Source organism: Strix uralensis, chromosome 5, assembly GCF_047716275.1.
Source record: "Strix uralensis isolate ZFMK-TIS-50842 chromosome 5, bStrUra1, whole genome shotgun sequence".
NCBI classification, from domain to species: Eukaryota; Metazoa; Chordata; class Aves; order Strigiformes; family Strigidae; genus Strix; species Strix uralensis.
The window spans coordinates 84067516-84082600 of record NC_133976.1 but is presented as its reverse complement, the minus strand read 5'-3'; the positions used below and the strand labels follow the sequence as shown (position 1 = coordinate 84082600).

General features: G+C 40.0%; 1 protein-coding gene across 2 annotated transcripts in view; it reads left to right on the top strand.

The window, feature by feature from the left end:
* Positions 1-15085, top strand: part of ANO2 (anoctamin 2) — a 203059-nt gene that overhangs the window by 71120 nt on the left and 116854 nt on the right. For both annotated transcript variants that reach the window (XM_074872043.1, XM_074872042.1), the window contains exon 11: positions 13165-13299. In XM_074872043.1, coding sequence (XP_074728144.1) covers positions 13165-13299 — 135 coding nt within the window. The remainder of the gene's footprint in view (positions 1-13164; positions 13300-15085) is intronic.

The following is a 15085-nucleotide window of genomic DNA, read 5'->3' as shown; positions in this document are numbered from 1 at the left end:
ATCCAGGAGGTACACTCAAATGTTGTTCAATCATTGTTTATGCTAACTTCGGGGTTATGGATCCTCAAAGTGCAGATTCTCCTGTATGTATTAATTCCTCTGCTTTGCTGTCACTCTTCTGTTGTTATTGTGAATTAATCTAACCAAATGTCTGACCTTTATTTTTTTATGCAATGTAACCACTTTAGCAGAAGACAACCTTGTAATATGTGATTATCTCACAGGGATTGAATAACCTTCTCCAATCCTTGCGTCGGAGCTAAGCCTAATCAGTCCAGACTAATATTTTGGGAGAGAAATTCCCAAAACAGCCCCATTCCACGGTGGGCTAGCTGACCAGCAGGTCAGTCTTACACTTCCCAGATTTGCAACAAATACCTGTATCTTTTCTGAAAGGCAAGTTTGAAAGCAGGGAACCACCAGGCCTGCCTCCCACGCACAGCCAGCAGACAGAGAGCAGTGAGCTCCCTTCACACCCCGCCTCTGCAAAGCTCACATGATTATCACCAGCTTCCATAAGGGTGCAGAGTGAAAAGAAAACTCCACCATGGTAGATGTACGGGGTAACACCCCCTTCCTAATGCTTGGTGAATAGTTACGTTACAAACTTTTCTCCCTGCTGAAACAACTGACCCTGCTAGGTCAGGTGGTTGTTTACTACCTCCTGAGTAAGACATCACTTGCAGTGTGGGGTCTGTACACTATTACAGTGAGGAGCTTTTATCTACCTGACAGTTTGATTCCTTATTTAACAGAAATGCCTTTTGAGTGGAAACTGAGTATATTTCAGGCTTACCCACTGATTCTTTTATAGCCCCTTTTCTTCACTGTATGCCAGTGGGGTGCTCCCCATTTTTCAGGGTTCCCTTTCCCTTTGAGGGAAGAGGGAGCTTGATTTCTTTTGGATATTAGCAATCAGTGTGTTCAGAGTGTTGCGTTTTCCCTCTTAGCCTGGTGAATTACTGTAGCATTCTTTTGAGACGACACTGATTCATAGGATCCTGGAGAAGGTCCCCTTATGCCAGGTGGGCAATGACAGTAAAAAACAGTTCTTCTTGGTAAGTAACTAAGTGACTCAGTTCCCATAAAGAAATATGGGAACACTATGCAATTCTTCCATGACTGTCGTATCTTCAACATTCACAAAGATGCTGAGGCTATATGCAAGGAATTCTTTATTAGGGAAAAGAGAAAATGGCTTTAAGCCTGGGAAAATGCAGTAATCGAACAAACATAGCATTAAGTAGAAAAATGCCCATGAGCTCTACCAGTAACTTTGGCAGTAGTCCATCTAGCTCCTTTCCAAACCTCTGCTGAGAACGTGCCTGAGGCAATAATCTGAGCATATCTTCTTGCTATAACCCTTTTGCACTTTGAGTCCAACATCTTTTTATAGTTCCAACGAACTCTACAACAGAAGTTCATTCCCAACATTGGGTACGTTCAACTTACAGTTCATCATCATTAAAGTACTAGGTACAGTGGGAAGTGCTATGCCAGCATCCACTCAGCCTTCATGTTGTCCTTTGTGCCAGATTTTACAGATAAGAGCTTCCTGGAGGGAGCCAGAAGCAGGTGGGACCCTGGAGCAGAGTCCTAGCTGTTGAGAAAGGAACGCTTTCTCCATCATTATAATTCTTTCCCCTTCCCCGTGTCTCTCCGATTTCATTACCCCTCGTGATCCCAGTTTATTTGTCAAAGGGCTTTTGTATCATGTCATACATCTTTTAAATGGACTGCATATTAGATGCTTGATGCTAGGACAGAACTTTTCATCTGCATTTTAGGGAGTTTCTCCTCCACCCCTGGAACTTCTCATCACAGGCCTTACATAAGTGCCCCAGGCTGTGTTTATTGCAAAGCAAAGGGGGGTTGCTCATGGTGCATAAATCACTGTAGAATTTGTGTTGAATTATTCTGCTGGATGCAGGCCTGTGACTGGAGTGAGATGATTTACTTACAGCTCTGGATTTCATAGACTTTGCCAGTCCTGTAGGAAGTGGTTCTCTGTCTGTTTTGGCAAGAGCTTGATCTTATTTATTGGTGCTTGTATGAGAGATGAAATTTTAAACCAGTAGGCTTGTATTGAAGTAGTGAGGAAAGCCAGACCCCTGCTTTCTGATAAACATAATTCCCAGGCTTCGGGGTCACTGTCTGAGCACTGAGGTCCTCCTTACCATCCAGATTCCTCACTCCTTTGGTGGGATTTTCAAAAGCTAGATCCAGCAACACATGTGCACATCTACGTCAAGACTTAATGCAAAGCCAAGGCTCTGAAGACTTGAAGTTGTTTCTGTGGAGCTTCCTGGTGTCTCCTCCTTGGATTGTGTAGTTTTCTAGGCAGCTAGAGTTCAGTTTTATCTGTTGTCAGAACTGTCTCAGGCTAAGTTATGTAGTGCATATATGATGCCAAAACTTCATAGCCAGAAACTTTTATTTCTTAATGGACTTGAGTGACAGGTCCCAATCCAACAGGTATCTTTGGAGATGATATCAGTGTATTTTGGTAGAAAATGAGGTTTTTTCTTTTAAACTGGAGAAACAAAAGCCAGAGGCCACATTTGGAAACAAAAGAGAAAGTCCTGAACATTTTTATATACGTGCATGCAAATATCTGTAGGCACCTAGAGGTGTGTATGGCTGGGAACTGCAGGGAGTAGAAAACAGTTGCCTCTTTTGGGTGGTCATGGTTCTGCCTTATCTTTCTTGTAAAACTGCTCTTGACATTTTAATCTCTGTAGAAAGTTCTGGCTATAGCATGCTAGGGTGAGAGGAGGACCTATTCTGACTCCTTGAGTGCTGAACAGGGATTAAGACCAACCCTTTTCATCTGGTTTAAAGGTGTACCCCAATATTAAGAGGCTTTGTATGAAGATCCTATCTCTCTCTGTACATAAGTTACATGAGGATAGACCATAGCTTTGTCTGAGCCAGTAACCTGTCTCTGTCAGTGGGCAAAACCAAGGTAACAAGGGAAGAGATTAAAAACTGGGAACCATGTAACAATTATCCCCCCAAAACACCCCCATAAAGAAGGCTTCCAGCATGGGAAATCTCTGAACTTCCACAGTCAGCACAGAGAGCATAAAAATTAACATTTTAATGCAATATTGAGCAGGTGATTATTGCTGTTGTGTATTACTATCTTGGTGGAATAGCTGCAATTGAAGTTCTCAGAGATTACAGAATCGCAGGATGGTTGAGGTTGGCAGGGACCTCTGGAGATCATCTGGTCCAAACCCCTGCTCAAACAGGTCCACATGGAGCCAGTTTCCCAGGACTGTGAGTAGATATTTTTTGAATATTTCTAAGGAAGGAGACTCCACAACCTCCCTGGGCAACCTATTCCAGTGCTCAGTCACCCTCACAGTAAAAAAATATTTCCTGATTTTCAGGGGGAACCTCTTGTGTTTCAGTTTGTGTCCATTGCATCTTGTCCTGTCACTGGGCACAACTGAAAAGAGCCTGACTCAGTCCTCTTTGCATCCTCCCTTCAGGTATTTACATACTTTAATAATGTTCCTCTTGAGCCTTCTCTTCTCCAGCCAAAACAGTCTCAGCTCTCTCAGCTTTTCCTCATATGTGAGGTGCTCCTGTCCCTTAATCATCCTTGTGGCCCTTCACTGGACTCTCTCCAGTATGTCCACGTCTCTCTTGTACTGAGGAGCCCAGCACTGGACATAGTACTTGCACTGTGGCCTCAGCAGTGCTGAGCAGAGGGGAAGGATCAGCCCCCTTGACCTGCTGGCAATACTTTGTGTAAAGTGGCCGAGGATAGCATTCACCTTCTTTGCAGCAAGGACATGTTGCTGGCTCATGTTCAACCTGGTGTGTAGCAGGGCCCCTAGGTTCTTTTTTGCCAAGCTGCTTTCTAACTGGGTGGTGCCCAGCAAAGACAGGTGCATGGGGTTGTTCTTCCCCAGGTGCAGGACTTTACAGTTCTTGTTGAACTGCACGATGTTCCTGTCAGCTCCTTTCTCCAGCCTGCTGAGATCCCTCTGGATGGCAGCACAATCCCCTGCTATATCAGGCACTCCTCCCAGTTTTGTGTCATCTGCAAACTTGCTGAGGAGTACACTCTGCCCCATCATCCAGATCATTAACAAAGATGTTAAACAGGACTGGACCCAGTATTGACCCTTAGGGTACACTGCTAGTCACTGGGCTCCAACTAGGCTTTGTGCCGCCGATCACCATCCTCTGGGCCTGGCCATTCAGCCAGTTTTCAATGCACCTCACTGTCTGCTCATCCAGCCCCTACATCAACCTCTGTGAGGATCTTATGGGATACAGTGTCAAAAGCCTTACTGAAGTCCAGATAGACAATATCCATTGCTATCCCCTCATCTACCAGGCCAGTCACTTCATCATAGAAGTTTATCAAGCTGGTCAAGCATAACTTGCCTTTGGTGAAGCTGTGATGACAACTCCTGCTGATTCTTTCATCTTTAATGTGCCTGGAAGTGGTTTCCAGGATTATCTGCTTCATCACCTCCCCTGGGATTGAGGTGAGGCAGATCGGCCTGTAGTTCCCTAAATCCTTCTTCTTGCCCTTCATGGAAATGGGGGTGACATTTGTTTTCCTCCAGTCTTTGGGCACTTCTCCCAGTTACCATCATTCAAAGATTATTGAGAGTAGCCTTGTAATGGCATCAGCCAGTTCCCTCAGCACTTGTGGGTCCATCCCATCAGGGCCCATAGATACATGCATGTCCAGCTTGCTTAAGTATTCCCTGACCTGATTCTCTTCCACCAAGGCCACATCTTCCTTGCTCCAACCTTTCCCCCTGGTCTCTGGGACCTTGGATTCCTGAAAGATAATGAACCAGAAACTCTTGCATGCATTTAACTTGAAGGATGCATTTGAATGTGTTTTGCCTTTTCATTTGTCACAGTCTCCAAAGACTTGAGGACTAGCAGTTTAAATTTTAGTTAAATAAGAGAGTTCTGTAATTCTCTTATTGTCTCAAAATGACAAAAGGCAAGCCTTGCTATCTCAAGGTGTACAGGAATATTGTGACTAAAAGAAGAATTTATTGTCTTTTACTGGAAATTATACATGTTTATTAGCCGCTAGATGGTGTGTATCTGACAGTAGTAATACCTACAGTGCAAGTACTTACAAGTACTTACTAAATCAAATACATGAGATTAATTCAGACTCTGTAGTGAGACCTAGCTGTATTAATTTGAAAAGCAAGGAAGTCTTCATGAAATATTAGTTATTATAAATCAAAGATATTTATGAAAAGAAGTCAGTATTTGAGCTTCAAACTCTGTTAACTTAGATGAAAATCATGCAAATTATCTTGTGAAAACTGAAAATTAGGTAAGTGATAAAATATCAGTGACCTCACACTTGTTCAAGGTAAAAACTTGGGCAAACATCTCATTTGCAAGTAAAGAAAAGCTAGAAAAGCAACTCATAATAGGTGTTAAAAAAATAGGAAGAAAAAGACTGCCAGTCTAAAAGACAGGCTGATTCCCTGTATCATATTAAATAGGTTACTCCTTATTTGTAGGAGCTTGCACAGTTTGTTATGAGAGAAAATGTTGTATGTATAACTGAATTAATTATTTGTTTCTTAGAGTGTCACTTGGTGTGCTGAGGTGTTTATGAAGTGAAACTGTACTCCCTTCCTCATAGGTAACCTCTATTGACTTACATCACTGTTGACTCAGCCTCAGGTAGCCAGGCTACCTGCTGTGGATTTTTAATTTTCCAGGTATGGAGGTTTACTGACAGTTTTGAATGTTAAATATGCTAGAGAATAAAGTAAGGAAAGCTAAAGAGAGACACTGAGTGTATGTAGGTTGTCTTATGCATGAGTTCTTAGAAGTGATGGGACAAGCACTACATTACTACTCCTGCTGAAAGTGTCTCCCTTTAGTAAGGTGTGCTGTGGCTACTGCAGTCTCAGACACGTAGAACTTTTGCAGGCAAAGAACATGACAGGCAAATCCACACATCAACAGAATAATGTAATCAGGCACTTAATACTTTCAAACATTTCATAAGGTTAAGGACTGCTATTACTGCACCTAAAATGCTATGTATGAGTACATTATTATTTTTGTGTTCCTGCAAATCACATCCTCTGTGTCTAGCCCTCCATTAAAAGGTCTCTTTAACCATGGGGATCTGGACACAATGCACAAATCAAAAAATGCTCTGTAAAAGCACTGAAGATTTGAATTCTCCCATAACAGAGGGGAGAATGCAGTTACAGTGCTTCTGACTAACCAGCATCATGTTGCTTGCTTATACAATTGGTAGGTAGTCAGCCTTAATTTCTGTCTCAGTCACATTACATGCTTAATTATTATGCTTCTATTGTTCTTTGTGTTAGAGTCAGTAAACAAAGGCTTTTTTCAGTTTATACTCCATCACCACAAACTATGCTCTTTCAGTTGTATTCTGAATATTTCTTGGAATGGAAGCAATAAAGTTTGTGAATCTATGAAGCTCAGTGAATGGCTTGTCCTGGTTTTATTTCTTTACAGGGTAAGGTCTGATCTTTAGCTATTTTAAACTGCAGTTAATACTCAAATTCTGTGACTTTTATTCTAGATATTTTTCCCAGGTTTTTGAATACATTAGAATTTGAGAACTTAAATACTCCCTTCCTCCACACACATCACCTTCTCCCTAAACAGTACCCTGTTACTCTGTTGAATAGTACTTATTTCTTAAGAGACAAGAGACTAGGGGAAAACATAGTTCTACATCTAAGTGAATTTCAAAATTTCTGTTCTCTAAGGAGTTGCAATATTTTGGCAGTGTTTTTTTGTCCCATAATGTTAATATTGTCCCATAAGTAATATTTCACGGTGACTTGGAAGAAAATATATCTGTGGCTGGTATAGTCTGTAATTTAGGCAGGTTTGCCTCCAGACTTCAGGTACTATTGGAGAACACAGCAAATTTTTGTTAACTAATGTATTCAAACAAGAACTTTAACTAAAAGGGCTTGATTAAATGGCTCTTGTGGCATCTTGCTTCATTCTACTTCCAGGCAAAAGGGTCAGACTCATAGTTTCTCTGTTGGTCTTTGGTGAATGCTCCTAGTCAGAAGCACTGCAGATGACTTGCTAGAGAAAATACACAGGGTATGAAGTCTTTTATAGAAATCAAAAGCCAGGCTGTGGCTCTGAACTTGTTTCCATGTCTTACTGATCTGGTACTAAGTGTTCCAAAGTGAATGAGGGACATTTGCATATGTGGACACAAACATGAACGTTAGAGCTAGCTTTCAGCATTTAGGGTTTGATTTAGGGTTCTTGCACAGGCTTATCAACTATTTTCACAAAGACATTTATAGTCACTCTCTAGTGGACAGTCTTGATCTTTATCTCCAGTTTAGGGAAAGTCTTGTGCTCTTACCTTGGACAGAGCTCCTTTCCTTGTTTTCTGCACACAGAACCAGTTGGCCTTTCTAATGGACTTTTTCTTTCCTGCCTCAGACTCAGCTGCATTGTAATTTAACTGAGGTTCTGTAGTTGTGGTTTTTTTCTCCTCTTAAAATTTTAATAAAAAAAGCTTTTCAGTCTCTTGGCAAATTGTTCCAAGGGGGGTTGTCTTCTGCCAGGAGCATTTCTTGGCTTCCATAATGCTCCATTTGGTGCATTCTCTGTATTTCTGGATTTAGCACTGATATGTTTCTTCTTGGGACTGTCTGGACAGAATATGTGCATATATGCTGTCAGGCACAAACATGGTAGAAATCTCTAGGATCTCTGGATGCACAGCAGCCTCAGTGCTGCTGCTGAGTGGTAATTCCACCCAGGTGTCCCAGATGGTTGTAATAAATGCTTGAATCCTGCCCTGAGAAAATTTTCAAATGGAGAAAAAATGACAAATCCAGAAAAGTTTGGGCATAGGCAACTCTACTTGGAGTGAAATGGTGGGGTATACGGAGATGTTATGTCCTGTTCCTGATTCTATTATAGTGACTGGGGTTTTCTTTATATTTCAGCAGTCTTTCTGAAATAAGCCTACAGTTTTGAGATGGCAACTTAAATTTGCTGAGAACTATTCTCTCAGAAACAAGGAAGGATCTCCTTTGTTCTGAACTTAATGTGTGCTAGAAATTAGTTCTATATTTGTAAGGGTAGTCATTGTTCTACCTTTGGTTTAATGGTAGATTTTCTTCTGGTGACAAAGCCTCCTGAAGGAATTAATTGTCTTTCTGAACCTCTGCAACAGGTTGCCGTTCTCTCCACTGGTTTGTCACAGCTGTTCATAGGCCTGTGCTATGAACTGGCTTCTTGTGGGTCAGGAAGGAAATGCACACCTGGGCTGGAAGCTGGTGTGAGAAAGAAAGTTTTTAAACTGGCTCTGGTAGCAGAGGTGTTCTGACATGAAACTATTCTTTGAGAGAATGGCTTGTCTTTTCTCCCAACAGTAGAAACACCAGAATTTTGTCCACAATCTGTGTGAATAGGTCTATTTTGAAGACATAAACTAATGTAAGCAAAGTAAGGCATGTGACTTGTTTGACCATTTGCACAGGGGAAAGCCTACTCAATAAATAGCTGTAAATCAGTTTAGTTTTGCATAGAAAATATTGCATTGAAACTATTCCACCACCATGGGGGTGGTGGAATGAATTGTGGCAAACATGAAATAACAGCTGGCCTAGAATGGGGAATGGAAATTAAAAAAACTGAAGAGTTTTGAACAGATTTCCCAGTTAGGTGACTCACTGTCTACAACATCTTTTCCTTGCTTTTTAAACTTTGTTCCTGAATGACTCCAGAGTTCTTTCCAGCATGTGTCATGTACCGCATGCTTTATTGGCATTCCAGGTATCACACACTTGTTTTCAGAGTCAAAAACTAAGGGGTTTTTTCCTTCTCTCTTTCTCCCCTCCTTCCCCAAATCTTAGTTTATTTATAAATTGCGCAACTTGGCATGGAAGCACTGTGACCAATGTGCAAGCATAGAGTTTAATTATCAGTTATTCTTTTTGATGTTGGTTTGGCAACCAGACAGACAGAAGTGTATTGCAGATGTCTGGTTCAAGTGTTACATGGGTGAAGCAGAAGGAACTGAGTAAACATTTTCACTGCATCCTTCTCAATAATTCTGCCATGAGAGGGAGTACACTTTCTACAGGTGGTGGTTGCTGTTGTTTTTTTAATGTTGTTTGTGATCATTTGCTTGAAGTACAACTTTTGCTGTTTGAAGGAGTTATGGAAGATTTGGCCAAATCTTCCCTTAAAGACATGATTCTTACTCAAGAGAACTTAGTGCTTGGTAGGTGGCCATTTTACCAGCATTCAAAAAATCTGCCAAAGTGAAAGGCACAAGATTTTGTCTTATACTGTAACAACGCCCAGAACAAAAAGCTTGACTGCTACTTCTGGTAGGAGCACTACACATTCATTATCAAAGCCCCTTGCTTTGGATGCGAACTGCTGTTCTCATTGCATATGTGTATATGAAGGGACATTTCTCTACATTAGAATGCAGTTAATATGGAAATAAAGCTCATGTAATGTAGAGGGCACCCTCTTTTTTGTGGCGTACCGCAGTAGGCTATCCATGAGCATACTTCAGAAAGGATAAGTCCTTAGCTTTGTCTGGATATATGTGAACTGGATGTCAGTTAGCTACTAAAGTAGGGCAAAACTCTCCTCTCAAGTCTCCTCTTTTTCCATGCCAGCATAAATCATGAGTAATTCCTTGAGTATAATAAAGTAAGACTGGTTTTTAATGCAATGTAAATGTGAGAAGATGCCAAGTTCTTGGTGTAAATATACAAAAACTTGCAGAAATCCATTTTCTTGATGTACATCTTACTCTACCCTTGAAGAACACATATTTTTCTCTTTATTTTCTACAATCATTCTAATTTTGTTCCTTTTAGTGTGAAAATATAGAGGGGCTAGTATATCCGCATTTGAGAAAATTTATCATCCTGCTTTCAAAGTGAAATAACATTGTAATTTGCTAGCATGAAACTATTGACTTGAGTAGGGGTGGAATGCTTTCAAACCTTGTAAAGCTATGCTGGTGTGTCTTTCTTAAGATATATTTAGAGGGGTGCTAGAAAGATACCCACATCATGGTATTCTTCAGGTCTGAACCAAAAATCACTGAATCCAGCTGTGGCTGCAGTAGATGTTGTCACAGGGGGCCACAGGTATTTGCAGAGGCGTGGCTCCTATTTAGAGCCGTGGGAGAACAGTTCTTGGGACATGTCAAAAAAGGAAGGACCGTGTCCACGTCCTGTGTTTTTCTAGCTTGATAAACTCAGATTTAAATTTGTCATCATGCTTCCAAGCACTGTCATTGCTTTTCCTTAGGTTATTTCACTTTCTGGCACATTGGTGGACTGAGCTTGGGCACAGAAATCTTAATTATTTTTCTTTTTCAAAACAGTTAAGCCACAGAACATTGTGCAGTTTTCTTCTTGGCAACTGCTTTTTTCTGTACTGCCAGGACATTGTTGAGCTCTTCTCACTTTCTCTTGGCATGGATGCACATAGCAACCCTTTGCTTTATAGGTTACAGATCACATTTATCACTGGAAGGCTTCAAATTTCCAGAGGAAGCCTCATGAACCATAAACTTCAACTTCATTGACCCTGGTCAGCTGTTCTTTGCTCTAATGCTTCTGGGATTTGAACACTTTCTGTGCTAATTTGTAGCCCTTTGTCAAAACAATAGACAGTTTAGAACAGCTCAGATTATGGACTCTTTTTCATGTCTGCTTTGACCTATTTGGAGCACTGCACTAGATATGCATGTTGCCCAACTCTACAAATAAGGAAGAAGTAAGAAGAGAGATAACCAGAATAATCCCCCTCTCCTTCTCATTGCATGTTGCTAGGATGTGTTCAATGACATTTGCCTTACTGTCAAATGCAGGGTGTGTCACTTCCCAATCAGGAGGAAACTTGAGAACAAATTGAGTCTCCCTCTGTCCTGGGCTGCTCCAAGACCATTGCTGCTGCATGTTGACTCACACAGGAGGCTTGAAGAAAAGCTATAGGCCATCTGATTATTTCTGTATTTTAATCAAGTATTTCCTGCCTCACTTCATATTTAAAAAAAAAAAAAGAAAAAAATTGTGAAGATAAACTACCTCTTAAAAATTACCTCCAAAATTACCTGGCATGTGCCAGGTTACAGGGTAGTCCCACAGTATTTGGATTGTATTTGGAATGTGAATAATTATGTTTATATTTTCATAAACTCTACTATATCATATAATATCATATTTTCTTATATTCTGTGCAAATGTGATAATCTGTATTCCCATTCTGACTTGCACAAGTTGTCTTTCTGAAACAAAAGAGAATTACTCAGCTAATTAAGTTATTGCCATTCGAGTCAGTCTGTTGTGATTCCACTTGTGTTGTTTGATACTTCACACGGTCTGTTGCTTAGGACAGCCTTGCTAATGTCAGGTGTAGGGGTCGGACTTTTTTCCTAGATGATTCCTGAAATTTCTCTCACTTTTGTGCTGGTTCTCCAAGTTATGACATCCCTTTATACTGAAGATAATGTTGTCTGTGTAGCCCCTTAAAGTACTTCTGTTTTGCCTTTTATGATTGCACATACCCTTCCTAAAGGATAAGCAAGGTTGGATAGACACAAACAAATATAGGCACTCGTGTAAGGCAAGACTGAAATAGGCATGACCACACTGCCCACTTTCCTGTGAGAGCGCCAAGGAATGTGAAGTTAGTTGCAGCTGTGATGGTGTAAGAGCAGCAGGAACTGTAGTAATAAAAAAAAAAAAAAAAACCAACAAAAAACCCAACACTGCTTCTACCCTTACTCCTTTCATCTGAGCTGGAAACGACTGTGGAGGCTTGTCACATTGTCCCATGGCTCTCTGCCTTGGTTGCACTCCTGCCCCTGTCTCTTCTGTGGCAGGAGCAGCCTGGCCCTGAGACGCACATCCTGGAGTAGAAAATTTCAGTTTTGCTTATGCTGCTGAAAGGACTTGAGCTCTACTCTACAGACATGGAGGTTTGTCATTAAGTTCTGTCAGAACTTATATCTGTTAAAGGAAATCCTGGGCCTCCAAACATCTCATTTAACCATTTTCATTAAGAATTGTTTAAATCTGGGGTGTTAATTTGGATAGAACTCTCCTAGTGTGAGTAAATTCAGAATCAATCTCAAAGTGGGATTATGCTCAGCCTTTATGAGGAGTAAGTCTTGTCTTTCTTTTATTAGACATGTTATCTTGAAATTATTTTTGTTCTTTCTGCCACCACAGTGTGAATGTATGTCTCACTGATTCCAATGCAATGTCATGCCCTGAGTGCTCTCTGTATAATGGCTTTCTGTCCAGCATTCCCCCATCTTATTCTCTGGCTTGTGAAATGTTTTGAGCTCTGTTGTTTCTTATCTAAATTTAGTCTCATTTTAGTGATGATTAGTTCTTGAGCTCTCTGAGGCTCTTGGTGTTTTGCAATATTTGTAATCACTCCTAACAGTACTTTGGACTGATCAGTGAGTTTCATCTGTGTTTAGTTTACTACTTGCAGTGTGATTCATGAAGATGTTGGGTTGAGTACTAGCACATATTCATCAACATCTACAGTGAACTGTTCCTCGGAGCAGAAAATGTTTTTTCAAACCAGCTGTTCAGAGACTGCTAATTTGTCAAAAATATTTATTCTTTCCGAAAAGCCAGTGCTACAGGGTGCAAGCAAACCTTGTTCTTTAACAGCAATTCAAGGTTACTAGTCTTAAGATATCAGAGGATGTTGTCAGTATGTTCCCATAGATGTCATTTCCATGGCGCTGACCAACTGAATCCCGGAGGACTAGTCTGAGAAGCCGAATTCTTTCCAGTGTTTTCTGGTAAACATTTGGTTGAAATTCTGCTACTCTTGGTGGAAGTGGGGGATACTTCACTGACTTCATTTAAGCGATGCAAAAGTTGCAGTCTTCCCTGAGTAGATATTATGTATTATAATGATACAGGTCTGTCTTTAACTTCTCAGAATGGAGAACACCAAACTGCCCCAATCACCCCCTTCATTTGGTGATGCTGACTTCAAGATACTCCGGGTTTTCATGCATGTCTTTGTCAATAACTATTTTAACTTCTAGCAACTGTTAAGAAGCTGTAAAACACATTTGAAAGTTATAACCTTGACACATCATGGTTTTTTTTTCCCTCCCGTCTTTTTCAGAAAGTATTTTGGAGAAAAGATAGGACTTTATTTTGCATGGCTGGGTTTATACACAGAATTCCTCATTCCTTCTTCAGTAGTTGGGATTATTGTATTTCTTTATGGATGCATAACCATTGAGAGTGACATTCCTAGGTAAGTTTCTCTGCGATCAATAATTTGTTACTTGAAAATTATAAGACTGTGATTTTTGTTTGTAATCCTTAGTGAGAATAATTGCTTTTTAACATATCTGAAGAGCAATGTTGTATCATTAACAACTCTGTGAGCATTAGAAATGCACATGCATTGAGTAGATAAGGCATTTGAATGACACACATTTATTTGACTGTTCAGTATTGCAGCTCCTGAAACAGAAATGTTCAGTGAGTCTACTGCATTACTGTAAATTCTTTTTTATGGCATCCATTTGTTTTTTATGAATGCACACATCTTCACACTCACCCAGAAAGACATTGTGCAGAACTCACTGATATTAAGGCAAATACACTGTTCATTACTCTTGGATTACTTTGTTCTTCTTAATAAAATCAGGCTATTTGCACAAGTAAAATGAACATAGTTAGCAGATTTAGCATATTTGGTATCCACAGTATTCTCCTTCTTGACAGTTACAAAAAAATTTTGACTTTTGTACTGTGTGTCCTGAGGGTGTTATACTAAACAAAAACTGCCAAATTGACACAGTGATGTTAATGTCTGCTTCTCATTAAAAATAAAGGACATTTCCTCTGTGTTGTCTGTGTCTGACTTCTGGTGGAGAGAGGACACTGGATTACTAGTACTGCTGGTCACACTCATGGCAGTTTCTGCATTCTCTCAAATGAATTGGCAACTTTTCAAGTGGATCACTGCAGTAGGACATTATTACTGATAGGTAAATGATGAATAACAACAGGTTTGAGTCAGGGTTTGTTTTCTCAGCTTGATCTGAATGAATCTTGATGGGCTGTGCTTGTCTGTAGGAAAGCCTGTGCTAACATTTAAACTTAGGTGAGATTTATGACTAAGATGTATCTGCAGCACCCTCTACTGCCTTTTGAAATAGAAGAGAGCATTACTATAATGATATGATAGCTGGAAACAGCTGTATGCTTTTCAAATTATGTAATATTAAACATATTGATACTACAGTTTGAATAGTTCTGTTTTCATTTGAAGTCATAGAAAAAATGCTATTTAATGATGGTCAGTACAGGAACAATCATAATCACAATATGCCAGCTATCTATGAAGCAATGTTGTAAGTCTTTCCTTAGCTCACAATCCCGGACAGAACAGTTGAGCTTTGCACTACTCAGTTCTTCTGAGTAAGACTGTGCAGGTAGGAAGGTCTTTCACATACAAACATTATGAAAAAAAACCTGAAAGCATACTCAGCAGTGTCAAGTAGGGTTAGGCTTGTTGAAGAGATAGTGATAATGATTTTTTAAAGATTTTTAGAAACTGAGTAAATACATAGCAAATGAGACTAAGAATGAAAATACCAATTTTAAAGTAAAGATTTTAAAATCTGTAAGAAAGTCTCTTACCTCACATTTTCCAGAGGACAGCAGAACAAATGCAGTAAACTGAGGAAAAGGAAATACAACTTAACATCTGAATATATGAGACAGAAGTGGAAGCTTTCTAGTTTTTATAAGATTTACTGCTGGGGGAAGGGGGCTTTTTTCCTCCTTTTTTTTTTTTTTTTTTTTAATTTTTGAAAATTAAATTAGCACTCTGTACTAGAAAAACAAGGAGCTATGGAGACCAAGAATACCACATCCATATTCAGCATGAAAACTTGAGAACCCTGAAATGTAACGGTATCTGGTTTCCTGAAACCACTGTGCACACAATATCTGAACACCCTTACAACATACTAGAACGGGTGCCTAAAATAACTGCTCACACTTGAAGAACTTAGCCAAAACCTTAT